Genomic DNA, 13554 nt, shown 5'->3' with positions numbered 1-13554 from the left:
CAGGCATGTTGCGGCGAGTGTGCGGACACATCTCGGGGCGTGTGGGGGCATGACCTGGCGCCTGTATGGGCATGTTGCAGGGCACGTACAGGCGTGTGTGGACGTGTCTTGCGGCGTGTATGGACGTGTGTGGGCGTGCCAGGCATGTGCAGGCATGTGAGCGTGTCGGTGTGGCGTGGCGTGTGCAGGCCCGTGGGCGTGTCTGGGGTGTGTGCGGGCGGGATCGGTCCGGTCCAGCCGGCTAAATGCGGTCTCTGTCTCTGCTTTGCAGGCTGCCCGCTGCCTCCTGGGGACCATGAAACGCTGCCGCGTGCCCAGCAGCAGCGAGGACTCGGACGCCAATGGCAGTAAGTCCTGTCTCCGCTCTGGGCTCCCGGACGTGGGGCCTCAGGTCCGGCGTGTGTCATGGTCAGGACCATGTGCATGGTCAGGACCGGGTGCAGGGCCAGCAGGGTGGCCTGTGGCCTGGCAGTCTGCAGCTCCCGGGGGCCGTGTGCCTGCTCTGCGCCCTCGCGGGGCATGCCCCCTCGTGCTGGTGGCAGTGGGTGGCCGGGGCAGTAGACCCTGACGGACTTGGGGAAGGTGGCGAGCGGCTGGACCCGATCCGTGGCCACAGGGTGTCCGTGTGCCCTGGCCACAGCCGTGGCTGGGACGTGACCCTCATTGGCTGTGTCCCCCAGCTCCGTCCCCTGTGGCGGGTGGCTCTGCCCCGCGTGGCCGTGGCCACTGACTGCTCCTCATGGCCATGGCCGTGGCTCCATCCCGTGGCCCTGAGTGTGTGGGGATCAGCCGCGCTTGGCCCTGTGGCCCCTCCCCTGAGGAGCTGCTCCCCTGCAGCGCTGTGCCTGGACCCCAGCAGTCCGAGGGGTCACCGCTCACTCCCCTGCCTGGTGTTGGCGCGGGGCTGTGCGGCGTTAGGCCTCAGGTCTCGTGTCCTTGGGCCGGCAGCGGGTGCGGGTGAGGCGCCCGCATTCCCACCAGGTCCCAGCATGTGGCTTGAGTTTCCTTTAAGGGCTCCGGCGGGTGGGACAGGGGCTGTGTTGGGGCCCACCGCCACAGCTTGGGGCACAGTTGCTGGGCGGTTCTGGTTCTGGACGGCCAGGGGTGGTGGGGTCTGCAGGCTGTGTACTGCATGTCCCTGGGGCAGCGGGCGCACACGTGTCTCCCTCTGCGCCCCTGCCCGGGGGCCTGGGTGTCCTTGTCTGCCCCGGCTGCCCTGTCCGCAGGCACCGGGTCACCGTGACTCTGCTTTGGAAACGTGTTTGTTCTTTGGGCCGTACGCCGCTGTGCCCAGGGGTCCCTTCCCAGGGGGTCACACAGGGGAGCAGGCGGGGTGCGGGTGGTCAAACCGGGATGGCCCCCTGCCAGGCAGATCCTGGACTATCGCTCAGTCCCCACCTTTATTCTTTTTCTTTCTATCTTAACTCCTTTCTTTTCATCCTTTTTTCTCTTCTTACTCTTTGAGGGGAAGTTTGGGGCCACACCAGCCACTTTCAGGGCTGACTCTGGTTCTGCAGTCAGCTCAGGGACCACACCTGGGCAGTTTGGGGGACCGTGTGGGGTGCCGGGATCCAACGGGGGTAGGTCGTGAGCAAGTCAGCTGCATTCAGTGACTCCGCTGGGCGTGGCTTCCTCCTCCAGACCGGGCCCCCCTCGGGACAGGTACCCTTGAGCCGCTGACTCAGGGCACTGACCCGGGCCCCTGCGCTCTGCTCTGTCTAGGCCTGTCCACGACCTGGTCACAGAGCTCGCGGGCCCCGCACAGGAGAGGCTCCTGCTCTCGGCATGAGGACCGGAAGCCCTCGGAGGTCTGTCCTGCGCGGCCCCGGCTCTCGCCGTAGCACCTCCCCCCGCTGGCCCCCTCGGCCACCTGTGGCCCTTGCCTTCCCCCGCCCCGCCGACTCTGCCTGTCCCCACCCTCCCTGCTGAGTGTTTGAGGGACCCCTGCTCTGCCTGTCCCCACCCTCCGGCCATGTGTCGGGGGGCCCCTCTGCATGTCCCCTGTGACTCCTGCCGTGTCCTGGCGCCTGCAATGGTCCTGGGGGGCCCGGGCTCCCGGTGACCTGTGGGTGCTGCCCAGGTGTTCCGCACGGACCTCATCACGGCCATGAAGCTGCACGACTCCTTCCAGCTGAGCCCCGACGAGTACTACGTGCTGGCCGACCCCTGGCGGCAGGAGTGGGAGAAGGGGGTGCAGGTGCCCGTCAGCCCCGGCACCATCCCGCAGCCCGTGGCCAGGTGGGTGCCGCGGGGCCCCAGGTGTGGGGCCACGGAAGGGCCGAGGCCCCCCCGCCTCCGTCCCTGACCCAGCCCCGGGTCGCGGGGGCCTGGCGGGACCTGCAGCAAGCCGGCCTCGTGGCCGCTCGTCTCGTGCAGACTGGTGTCGGAAGAGAAGCCCCGGACGACGCTGGCCGAGGCCCCCGCGCTGGCCGACGGCGCCTGCCGCTACGACCTCAACGACGTGGACGCCGCCTGGCTGGAGCTGACCAACGAGGAGTTCCGGGAGATGGGTGAGGGGCGGGGCCCGGCGGGGGCGGGGGCCGGCGGGGGTCTGGGCCGCGGTGCTGAGCCGGCCCTGCGCAGGGATGCCCGAGCTGGACGAGGGCACCATGGAGCGGGTGCTGGAGGAGCTGGAGCAGCGCTGCCACGCCAACATGAGCCGCGCCATCGAGTCGGAGGAGGGGCTGGGCATCGAGTACGACGAGGACGTGGTGTGCGACGTCTGCCAGTCCCCGGAGGGCGAGGACGGCAACGAGATGGTGTTCTGCGACAAGTGCGACATCTGTGTGCACCAGGTGCCGCTCGGGGGGACGGCGTGGCCCCCTCGCGTGTCCCGGGCCCCCTTCCCCCCCACCGCGCCCCGCCTCGCGCATGTCTCCGCTGGCACCCGGCCCCAGCCCGCGTGCGGGCCCCAGACTCCGCGCACGTCCCAGCCCGCATGCGTGGCCCGGCTCTCCCCGCCCGCTGACGGTCTCTCCGCCCCAGGCGTGCTACGGGATCCTCAAGGTGCCCGAGGGCAGCTGGCTGTGCCGCACGTGTGCCCTGGGGGTGCAGCCCCGCTGCCTGCTCTGCCCCAAGAAGGGCGGCGCCATGAAGCCCACCCGCAGCGGGACCAAGTGGGTGCACGTCAGCTGCGCGCTCTGGATCCCCGAGGTGGGTGCGCCCCTCCCGGGGCCGAGGGGCTGAGGGCCCGCTGCCGGCTGCCGGCTGACGCTGCCCCCCGCCCCCACGCTGCCCCCCGCAGGTGAGCATCGGCAGCCCGGAGAAGATGGAGCCCATCACCAAGGTCTCCCACATCCCCAGCAGCCGCTGGGCGCTGCTCTGCAGCCTGTGTGAGGACAAGGTCGGGGCCGCCATCCAGGTAGGACGCGCGCGGCCCCCTCCCCGCGTGCCCGGGCGTTGCTCCCTGCTTTGCGCGCACAGGACAGAGACGGCCCTTGGCTGGCTCTGAGTTTCCTCTGTGAGTGGGCAGTGCCGCCCTTGGGTGTTCTGGGTCTCTGAGCCGCTGCTGCTGTTTCTTTGTTGCCTCTTGCGGGCCGGCAGGAGCCGGCAGGGCAGGATGGTGGGCGGGCCTGGCCTTGACCCGGGCCGGTGCGGATTCTCCCGGGAGTCGGGAGGGAGCGGGCCCTTGCCGGTCTGCTCGGGGACGGGGTTCTGCCCTGGGGTACGGCGTGTTCCCCCGTGAGGCGGGCCCCGGCCCCCGGAGTCCGCGCGGCAGCCGGCTGACCTGCTGCTGTCCCGCAGTGCTCGGTGAGGAACTGCCGCACGGCCTTCCACGTCACCTGCGCCTTCGACCGAGGCCTGGAGATGAAGACCATCCTGGCCGACAACGACGAGGTCAAGTTCAAGTCCTACTGCCCCAAGCACAGCTCCCCGCGGCCCCCGCGCGAGGGGGCCCTGGGCGAGGGCGCGCGGGAGGGCGGGGGCCCCGCCGGCACCCCCTGGAGCCCCGCGCAGCCGCCGGCCGACCCGGGCAGCGCGCGGAAGCAGAAGCTGCAGCAGCTGGAGGACGAGTTCTACACCTTCGTGGACCTGCTGGACGTGGCGCGGGCGCTGCGGCTGCCCGAGGACGTGGTGGACTTCGTGTACCAGTACTGGAAGCTCAAGCGCAAGGTCAACCTCAACCAGCCGCTCCTGGCACCCCGCAAGGACGAGGACGGCGACCTGGGCCAGCAGGAGCAGGAGGCGCTGCTGCGGCGGCTGCAGCTCTTCACACACCTGCGGCAGGACCTGGAGCGGGTAATGATGGCCGCTGCCGCCGGCGCCTGGTAGGGCCGCCCGCACGCACGCATGCACGCACGCACGCACACACTCATCCCACAGGTGAACACGCGTGCGCACACACACGCACACACACCCCCCCCGCAGATGCACCCACGTGCGTGTACACCCCACAGACGCACACGCGCACGCACTACACAGATGTACACATGCACGTGTATACCCTGCAGATGCACACACCCCACAGATGCACAGAAGCATGCGCATGCCCTGCAGATGTGCACACGTGCCCAGAGATGTATGCACGCCCACAGATGCACATGCACACACACCTCACGTGCACACGTGTCCCGCACCCAGAGTGTCCCCATCCTGCAGGCGGGGGAATGCAGCGGTGCCAGGTCCATCCGGGGCTCAGGGCTGGTCTGGGGCGACACTTGGTACTGGCGGGGCCCCCGTGTCTCCTCATGCACTGCTCTGTGACGGGCTGGTGTGTCCTGGCCCGGGCAGGGGCGAGGGGGTCGTCCTTCTGGGAGGCTGAACCAGGCCCAGCTGGCAACCGGTGGTCACTGCAGCTGCCCCCGAGTCCTGGCGGGCTCCTCCCGTGTCTTGGGGCAATGAGCAGTGGCCCCGAGCCTGCAGGGTCCTGAGGGGGCTGGCAGGGAGATGCAGGCCCCTGGCGTGAGTGTGGAACCTCCCCCAATAAACGTGTGGAAAATGCTGTGGTGAGCTGCTTCTCTTCCTGAGTTGTGCAGGGCTCCCTGCACAGTGCTCCGAGTGCTGCGGGGCTGCATGGGTGACGGCGCCGCCCAGGGGTCCCTCTGGGAAGATCCATTCCCGGCGCGGGCCCCGCGCGGCGGCATCTGCTCACGTTCTGAGCCCGGAGCCACGTGGGAGGGAGCCCAGGGCTGGGACAGGGCGGCCCTGGGGGTGGCACTGACCCACAGCCCGTGCCCAGCCGCCCGGCCGGTGAGCCAGAGCGCCCGGGGCTCACGTCCGCCCATGACACGGGCTGACCTGGCGGGTGCCCTGACGGGCTCCCAGGGAGGGGTGCGGCGCTGGGGGGCCGCAGGGACAGCGAGCAGGGAGCGCCGTGGGGAGGCCACAGCCCGCGCCGCCCTCAGCCCTGTGCCCTGCCGCAGGTGCGGACGCTCACGCACATGGTGACGCGGCGGGAGAAGATGAAGCGCTCGCTGTGCCGCCTGCAGGAGCACATCTTCAGCCTCTACACGGAGCTGCAGGAGCAGGAGCGGGTCGCAGGTACGGCCGGGGGCGCGGAGGACGGCTGCCCGCCACCTGGCCCCTGCGCCCTCGGCCCTCGCCCCTGCGCCCTCGGCCCTACCCGTCTCCGCCCTCCGCACTCAGCCCTCCCCGTCTGCCCACAGGTGTCCCCGTGCCTCCGTCCTGCCCCGCCCTGGACAGCACGCTCCTGTTTGACAGCCCCGCGGGCCCCGGCACCCCGCGCATCGAGGACCTCAAGTGGCACTCGGCCTTCTTCCGCAAGCAGATGGGCACCTCCCTGGCCGGCTCGCTGAAGAAGCCCAAGCGGGGCGGCGCGGCGACGGGGGGCCGCGCCCTGCTGAAGCCGCCGCCGGACCTCTGTGGCCGGAGGGGCGCCCCGCTGGTCCCCGAGAGCCTCCTGAGCTTGGAGAAGACCTTTGCCGAAGCCCGGCTCCTCCTGGCCCCGCCCAAGAACGGAGCGAAGAACGGGGCGGCCCCGCCGGGGCCTGGGGCCAGGCGCGAGCACCGCCTGGGCCTGCACTGTGACCTCAGCCGCGGTGACGCCAGGGCCCGGCCCTGCAGACCCACGCACAAACCTCTCGCCCGCACCGCCGGCTGCCCTGGGCCCCGGAGGGAGGCGGCGCCCCCGGGCCACGGCTCCCTGGCCAAAGCCGGCGCCCCCCAGACCACCGCCAAAGTGCCTACCACCCCCGCCGGCCCCGGCAAGAACTGGGGAGGCTTCCGGATCCCAAAGAAGGGGGAGCGCCCGGCGCGGGGAGACGCCTGCGCCCCGCACGCGGGCTGCCCCTACCTGGGCCTCGGCCGCCTGCCGCCCAAGGACAGGGCCCGCCCGCTGCAGGCCGACGCCGAGAACGACGGCTACACGCCCGACGTGGAGATGAGCGACTCGGAGAGCGAGGCCTCCGAGGAGAAGTTTGCGCACGCCGGCGCCCTGGGCCGCAGGACAGACGCCATCCGCAGGAGCATCCTGGCCTCCTGATAGCCCCGGCGGGAAGCACCGAGTTCCAGGGGGCGCAAGGGGCGCCCCTGCCCGCGCTGGTTCCCAAAGCACAGACGCCGGCCAGGCTGGAGGGCCCGCGGGCGCGGAGAGGCCTGGGCACGGGAGCTGATGTGTAAATAGAGCCCGTGGGGACGTGGGGCCTGCCGGCCTGCCGGGAGATTCAGGGTACAGGAGCCGAGTGGGCGGGCCCGGCGGCCGGCAGGGAGCCCTTCCCAGAAAGGCGCCGGCTTCCAACAAGAGATTCGCATCAAACGATGAACTTCCCGGCCCGGGCCGCACAGCAGAGCCGGCCACCAGTCCATATCTCCAGGAATCCGTCCTCTGAAATGAACGGATTCCTTCAGAAAATTGGAAAAGGAAAAAAAAAAGCAAAACAGGTTATATATGGAAAAGCGTAGAGGCAATAAGGCAATAAGCCGTGCTGACCTTTCCCTACGACAAGGTCAGACGGGAGCGAGCGAGCGGAGGTGTGTGATAGGGTCCCCGGCGTCGGAGTTCTCCCTTGGACTTCCCAATTGCAAGTGGCAATAACTCGCAAGTTATCAGCAATAATAAATTCAGCGTGAAATTTGAGTCCCATGTTGTCTGGCGCCCGTGGCGGTGTGCTGGCGCGGCACCCCGTGTGGAGGCCCCGTTTCTTTTCTTTGCGATTCAGTGTCGTCGTGACTCAGATCCGAGAGGAGAGGGCCGCGGCAGGCGGTGTCCGCTGCCCCTCGGTCACCCCTTGGTCGGTTCGTAGTTCTCAGCTCCCGAGGCCTGTCCACGACTGCGTCCCGGGAGCGTGATGCAGAGTGCTTTGGGTTCTGTAGTTTACTCTCACGTCTTCCAGAAACGCAGTGAATTTCAGAGGATGAGCAGAGAGACCCCGCGCAGCCCCGGTGTGGGGGGACGTTTTCGGACCCAGCCTCCAGTACCCGTGGGCAGCCGGTCCAGGCATGGAGGAAGGCGGGTCCGGCTCTCGCGGGGCCCGTTTCCGCTGGAGGCTGTCCGGATCAGCCACTGCGGCGGCCGGCCGGCCGGCCGGGTCCTTAGGAGTCCAGCCGTGCGTTCCCGGCATCACCACGCACGCGGCTTTGGCGTGCGAGCAGCCGCCTTGGGCTGGTGTCTGCACTGACCTGCCTGGCTGCACGGCTCGGAGCGTGGAACAGGGAGGGGCACTGTGTAAGCCATAGAAAGAAAACCTAAATCAGTTCTAGGGAGCGGATGGCCTCTCCAGATTCTAGGAGGCCCAGATTCATTTGCACTATTAGGAATGCCAGTTTTGTGCAAAAACGATGCCTTACCTGTTCCCCTCCCCCACATTTAGGTTGAAAAGCTTTCAAAAGTTCCAAGTTATGCTGAACCAAAAAAAAAACCAAAATGAAATTCAAACGCAAGAGGCAAAACACACACCGACAGAAGGCGCCCTCGCCCCCTCGGGAGATTCCTGCTCGGAGGCGCCAGGGGACGGGGCGGGGAGCAGTGCTTCGGGGCAGGGCGCCCTGGCAGGGCCCGGGGCGGGGCGCACGGCCCGTCGGCCTGGCGGGGTGCCCCGTGCAGCCCCTCAGCTCCGGACCATCGGTTCTTTGCATTTCTCTTTTCTTTCCTTTAAAGAAGTTTGATCTCTCCTTGTGCATCCTGACCAAGAGATATCTTTGATTATGATCATTGTATTATGTCAAATGTAGGTTAGTTAAACTTTTGTAAAGTTGCCTGGAATGTCATTTGTTAGGTTATCGAACACAAGATGGAAACAAAGGGTTCTGTGTGTCATGTACAAATCCTGAAGTACTTTGCGGCGGACACACGACCGTCCCATGTGTCCCCTGGACAGAGGATCTTTCACTGCGTGCCTAGCCTGGTGTCCATTCAGCCGAAAATGAAGAGAAAAGGTGCATGAAGAGTTCCAAACCAGAATGAAAGCCTATGTAGAGATGACTATTTTATATCACATCGCCCAATCCTGTATTTATTTCTAGACCCCTTTTGGAAAGTATTTATAAAACTAGTCGAGGACGCTGTATTTTTTGGTTGAACTATTTAGTAGAATTCGTGCCTTTTTGTCTGTACGTGAATAAATGCTGTACATTTTGCAATACGTGTGGCGTGTCTTTGTGACGGGCTGGGGGACCCTGCAGGCTCAGGAGAGTGGCGGCAGAGACCTATCTGGAGGCAGCGGTCACAGCTGTTGGCCCGAGTGCTGCTTCCAGCTGTGCAAAGGGCCTGTGGCACCTCCCTGCACGGGGCAGCAGCTGGTTTTCAGGACGAGGAGGAGGAAGTCTCCAGCGTCATGTTGGCTGTGCGGCCCCCGGAGGCATTAGGACAAGAGACCCCTGTCCTGCCCCTGAGCCAGCTGTGGAGCCTTGCAGCACAAGTGCACTGGCCTGGGCACTGCTGCCCGCAACCCTGGGCCCGCTGCTGCCTGGGACTCGACAATGCACGTGTGAGGAAATGCCCCTTTGTGGGGTGCTGCCACTGGACCCCGGACACACATCAGGGGAAGTGTGTATCCATTTGACTGGAAGTGGTTTTTTTTTTTTTTTTTATCTCCTTGTTCCTCCTGCATGGCTATTGACACGCTTATGGCCGGTGCCCTGGAAGACCCCAGAAGAGAGAAACTGATCCCAGAACATGTGGTCATCCCGCCACTGGGAATCTTCCCCCCGCTGAGAGACCCGCCGCTCTGGCAGTCACTCTACCCTGGCCGCCGCGCCTTGGGAGCTCGGCACATCCTTCTGTCAGCAGAGCCCCGGGCAGTGGGAGCTGCACTTTGCCGGTCTTTCTCACCCGGATTCCTGCCCATTGCAGGGCCCGCCGGGGGGGAATCTCTTCTCCTGGGCTCGCCGCTGCCCTCCAGGGCCCTTTCCATCCACTCTGCCCCCAGCTTGCCATTGCACACAGCCTGCGGGGTCTACTCTGCGGTGCGGCCGGCAAGCACCAGCTGCCGGCTTCTGTCGACTGGGGAGTCACAGGCAGGTTCCTGGGCCAGCAGGAGCGAGATGCGGATGCCGGGATGCCCAGGGATCACGCAGAGCAGGCTGGTCTCTGCCGAGCATCTGCCCAGAGCCACGTGACGCCCCCCGGACCTCACTGGGGCCACCACATGGACGCAGGCACACACCGAGGCCATTAGGAGGCCCCGGGGCAGCCCTGTGGCTCAGCCCCTGGTGCTCGGCACGTATGCCCTCCGGCGATCTCAGGCAGGAGGGCCTGGCTCAGGGCGGCCTGGTGACAGAGGAGACCACGGCAGCAAGGTTTTAGAAATCGCACGTTTATTAGACACAACTTCCTCATCAAACAGCCACTCGGCACGCTGGAACGGGCGTGCGCTCGGCCGCTGAGAGTTCTCCATGCTCCAAGGCGGAGCAGAATCCAGCGTCTCCCTGAAACCCTGTCTCGTGACGGGCACTGCCAGGGCCCTGCTCTCCTTGGAAACGGGCCACCAAGCCCACAGCAGGGGGAGCCAGGGACCTTGCTCGGCTGCTTCACTGCCCGACTCTGCGACCTGACCTGGGGGGCCCACAGCGGGCAGAGTGGGTGGACGTGGAGGGAGGAACAGTCCTGCACACCGCCGGTCAGCGGGGCCCTGCACTGCCCACGAGCTCCTCGATGGTCTCAGGTCCAGCCAGGGAGAGTCCCGCCAGGTTCCTCGATGGTCTCGGGTCCAGCCCGGGACAGTCCCGCATACCGGCCGCCCACCGGGTTACTCGATGGTCTCAGGTCCACCATGGAGGCCGCTCGCCTGCGCTGCGCCGTCATCGCACTGAGCTGCAGGCAAATGGACACGGTCAGGGCACCGAGACGGAGCTGGTCAGCGCCTGCGGTGCCCAGAGACTGACCCAGCTGGGACGGACCCACATGGGCCCCAGACCTGTCCACTGTCTCTCGACGAACCCATGGCCAGAGACGAGATGGGAGCTGGGCAGGTGAGGAGGGCCAGGGGCATGGAGGGACTGGCCAGCTCGCCCCACCTACGCGCTGACCCTGTCCCCAGAGAGAAGAGGCCAGGGCACCCGCGTCCACTCTCCCGGCTCTGAGGGAGGCCTGGTTTGGGTGGCAGGGAGGGCTCCTGGGCCTCCACAGCCCGAGGCACAGGACCAGGCAGCCCAGACCTCCAGCGACGCCCAGTGCTCTGAGTGGACACCGGAAGGACCCTCTCCTGCAAGGCGAAAGGACAGCCCGCTGGCCAGTGACGGGGAGACCACGCTGCTGAGGGCGGCGCCGGCTCCCGAGGGGCTTGCCAGGGGTCCTGCGAACGCCAGAGCTCATGTGTGAGACAGCGTGTGGCCCGGGCACGACCCCCGCCCCGGCATCGAGAGCATGAACGGGTCCACTGGCTGTAGAAGCACCTTACCTGCTGGGTCGCGGCAGACGCCCTCTGCTCGGCCTGGTTTAGCCGTCTCTGCAGCCTCTTGGCTTTTTCTTGCTGCTCGAGAAGGAGTTGCTCGTTCTGTGCAGGGGAGACGGGGGCCAGTCAGAGACGGTGTGAGCCGGGCGGGGCGCCTCGCTGCCGGCCCTGCTGCTCCGGGAAGGCCGGACAGCTCTGGCGACCCACCAGACATGCTCCCCCGCCACAGCAAGCACTGAAGGAAAAAACGTTTTCTTAAAAAGTCGGGGGGGGGGGGGGGAGGGGGCGGAGCGATAGTACAGAGGGGAGGGCATTTCCTTGCATGCGGCCAACCTGGGTTTGATCCCTGGGATCCCGTAGGGTCCCCCGAGCCTGCCAGGAGTGATCTCTGAGCAGAGCCGGGGGTCAGTCTGCTGCATGGGACCCCCGACAACAACAAAACGCACTCAGAATGAAGACACGAAGGCCAGGGCTCTAGGGTGAGTTTCCCAGGTTCCTCTGGCGTCCACGGAGGTCAGACGGAGGGCTCGCCCCCCACAGACCAGCGCCTCCCCCGGGTCCCCAGAGCTTACGCCTGGCTCTGTGCTCAGGGATCCAACCTGGGTCGGCTGTATGCCAGGCAAGCGCCCAGCCCGCGGAGTCACGTGTACAGGCTGTCTGGGGAACGTGGTCCCTGGCATTGCTCTCGCCCCCACTACGCTGCCTTCCCCGCCGCCCGGAGTGACCGTATGGGGCGCGCACTCTCTGGGTACGCGTGTATGTGGGCACGCTCAGTGGATGCACGCACACGCATGTACACACACAGGCACTGCACTCATGCCTATGCGCACACGGGCCTGCAGGGGACCCAGCGGGTTCTCGCTTTCTGTCCTTGTGTGTCGGCCTGGTGGAGTGCGCACCCCGGACCGCAGGTGGCACAGCTGGACTGTCAGGGTCACGGTTCAGTGCAGACACACACCTGGATGGCCGTCACCCGTGGAGCACAGGTGCGGGCTGTCAGAACGTTCTAGAAAGGGGGGACGCGCGCTTGTACCTCGAGGGCCTTGTCCGTGGCCGCCTGCAGCTGAGAAGCCAGCTCCTGGGCGAGGCGCTTCTGCCGGCTCAGCTCGCTCCTGCGGGCGGGGGAGGGGTGGTTTCTGCCGGCCCTGGGGCACGCGCGGCTTCGCACAGGACTCAGCCACTATTTGCCGACTACGGCTGCTCTTCTACGAGAAGTCAGAAAACTGCCTTCCTCGTTTACTCAACAAACATTCACGGAGGAACCCACGAATGTTCCGCAGGACATTTTCTGGAACAGGAGAACTTTTATTTATTTAGCCTTTTCGACCCTGCCTCTTTCTACCGAGGATTTGAGGCGGCTCGGGAAAGGGCACCTTCGGGTGAGCTCTGCCGCCCGCCGGCTCTGGGTGCGACCCAGGAAGCACCGCAGGCCCCCGAGAGAAGTGGGTCCTGCCCGGGCTGTCGGGACAGCTCGCGGTGGGAAGTGAAGCCCAGAGAGCCGCGGGAGGCGGCACCTGAGCAGGGCAGGTGTGTCTGCAGGGCCGGCAGCCGCCCGCGTGGCTCGTCTGCGGCACACAGTGGGGCGCACGCAGCTGCAAACCCACCCAGCTGTGGCCTTGGACCTGCAGCTCAGTCTCTCCTGCGCCGAGCGCGAACGTTGACTTTCTCTCCAGGAAGGAGACTCCTCATGATTGCACACAGCCGGATGACGGCCAAAGCGCGAGGACGCCAATGGAGCCACCCGCCGCTGCAGGGGCAGTTCCGACCTGGCTCCATGGACACTGCCCAGCATCCTCCATGTCCCCCAGGAGGAGGAGAGCGCCCGTACACAGAGCGCCTCTCGTTCTGTGAAGGCCAGGCCTGGAACCAGCGATGCTCTGGGCAGAGTGACTGAGGGGCACACCTGCTCTGTGCGCAGACCCTGGCACCCGGCACATGGTGCTGCCCGCAAGCCTGGCCGTGGGGACTCCCCGGGCGCCGTCTGCTCCTCGCCTCATGCTGGTTTGCTTCTGTTCTGAGACACACCTGGCTGTGCTCGGGGCTGGCTCCTGCAGTTCTCAGTGCTGCGGACTAGGCTGGCCACGTCAAGGCGAGCACCCAACTGCTGCCCATCGGGGCCTTCCCAGGACCTGAGCATTGGGCTGGTACTGGGATCCGCCAACGCCACCTTGTTCCCACCAAGACCTACCAGCCATGGTGCAAATGAGGGGGGATGTGGGGGCCCGTCTGGGGATGGAGGAGGGTGTGTGACAGGCCCAGTGAGGGCCCCGGGACGAGTCGGCGACTGCCCGGGGGCTGAATGGGCGGTGTGAAGGGGGCGCAGCCCGGGCTGGCCTGTGGTGCTGGGGACCACCCAGGGTCTGCTGCCCAAAGGCCTCAGCCGTGAGCATCTCCCTGCACCCCCAGACTAGCTATGCGGAAATTTATGATGAGGGGAAAGGAAGTCGGCGCTGGGGTGTTTCCTGGGGCCTGAGAGTGGACATCTGGGCCTGCATCCGGTCGGGTTCTGGCAGCCCTGGGTGAGGGACGAGCTCCCAGGGGAGAGCGGGTCCGAGGCCCCACAGCGGAGAAAGGACAGAGAAGCTGAGCCCCACCTGTGCTACAGGCCGCTACAGACCAGCCCCCGCTCACAGGCGCGGGCGGAACCCAGCGCCTCCCACCGCCCACAGAGCCGGGTGCAAGCCCCGAGCACCTGGAAAGTCACCCCTGCCCCGGCGGTGCCCACTCTCGGGGCAGTCCCAGCCCGGCAGGCCGTGTCCACGTC

General features: G+C 66.6%; 2 protein-coding genes across 2 annotated transcripts in view; one reads left to right on the top strand and one right to left on the bottom strand.

Moving 5' to 3' along the window:
- The first annotated feature begins 271 nt into the window (after positions 1-271).
- Positions 272-8540, top strand: JADE1 (jade family PHD finger 1). The gene is made up of 10 exons (XM_056134512.1): positions 272-347; positions 1723-1808; positions 2081-2238; positions 2377-2510; positions 2584-2795; positions 2986-3153; positions 3245-3361; positions 3745-4239; positions 5364-5481; positions 5607-8540. Exons 1-10 carry the CDS (start codon positions 296-298, stop codon positions 6440-6442), a joined length of 2376 nt encoding a protein of 791 aa, XP_055990487.1. The 5' UTR covers positions 272-295; the 3' UTR covers positions 6443-8540.
- A 1517-nt stretch (positions 8541-10057) lies between these two features.
- SCLT1 (sodium channel and clathrin linker 1) overlaps positions 10058-13554 on the bottom strand; it is a 51666-nt gene continuing 48169 nt past the window's right edge. The window contains exons 23-25 of the mRNA XM_056134521.1: positions 11824-11902; positions 10797-10892; positions 10058-10210 (exon numbers count right to left, since the gene is read on the bottom strand). Of these exons, the coding sequence (XP_055990496.1) occupies positions 10058-10210; positions 10797-10892; positions 11824-11902 (328 nt within the window). The remainder of the gene's footprint in view (positions 10211-10796; positions 10893-11823; positions 11903-13554) is intronic.

This window comes from Sorex fumeus, unplaced genomic scaffold (genome assembly GCF_029834395.1).
Source record: "Sorex fumeus unplaced genomic scaffold, SorFum_2.1 ptg000099l, whole genome shotgun sequence".
NCBI lineage: Eukaryota > Metazoa > Chordata > Mammalia > Eulipotyphla > Soricidae > Sorex > Sorex fumeus.
Note: the sequence above shows the minus strand (reverse complement) of the source record. Positions and strands in the feature narration are given on the sequence as shown.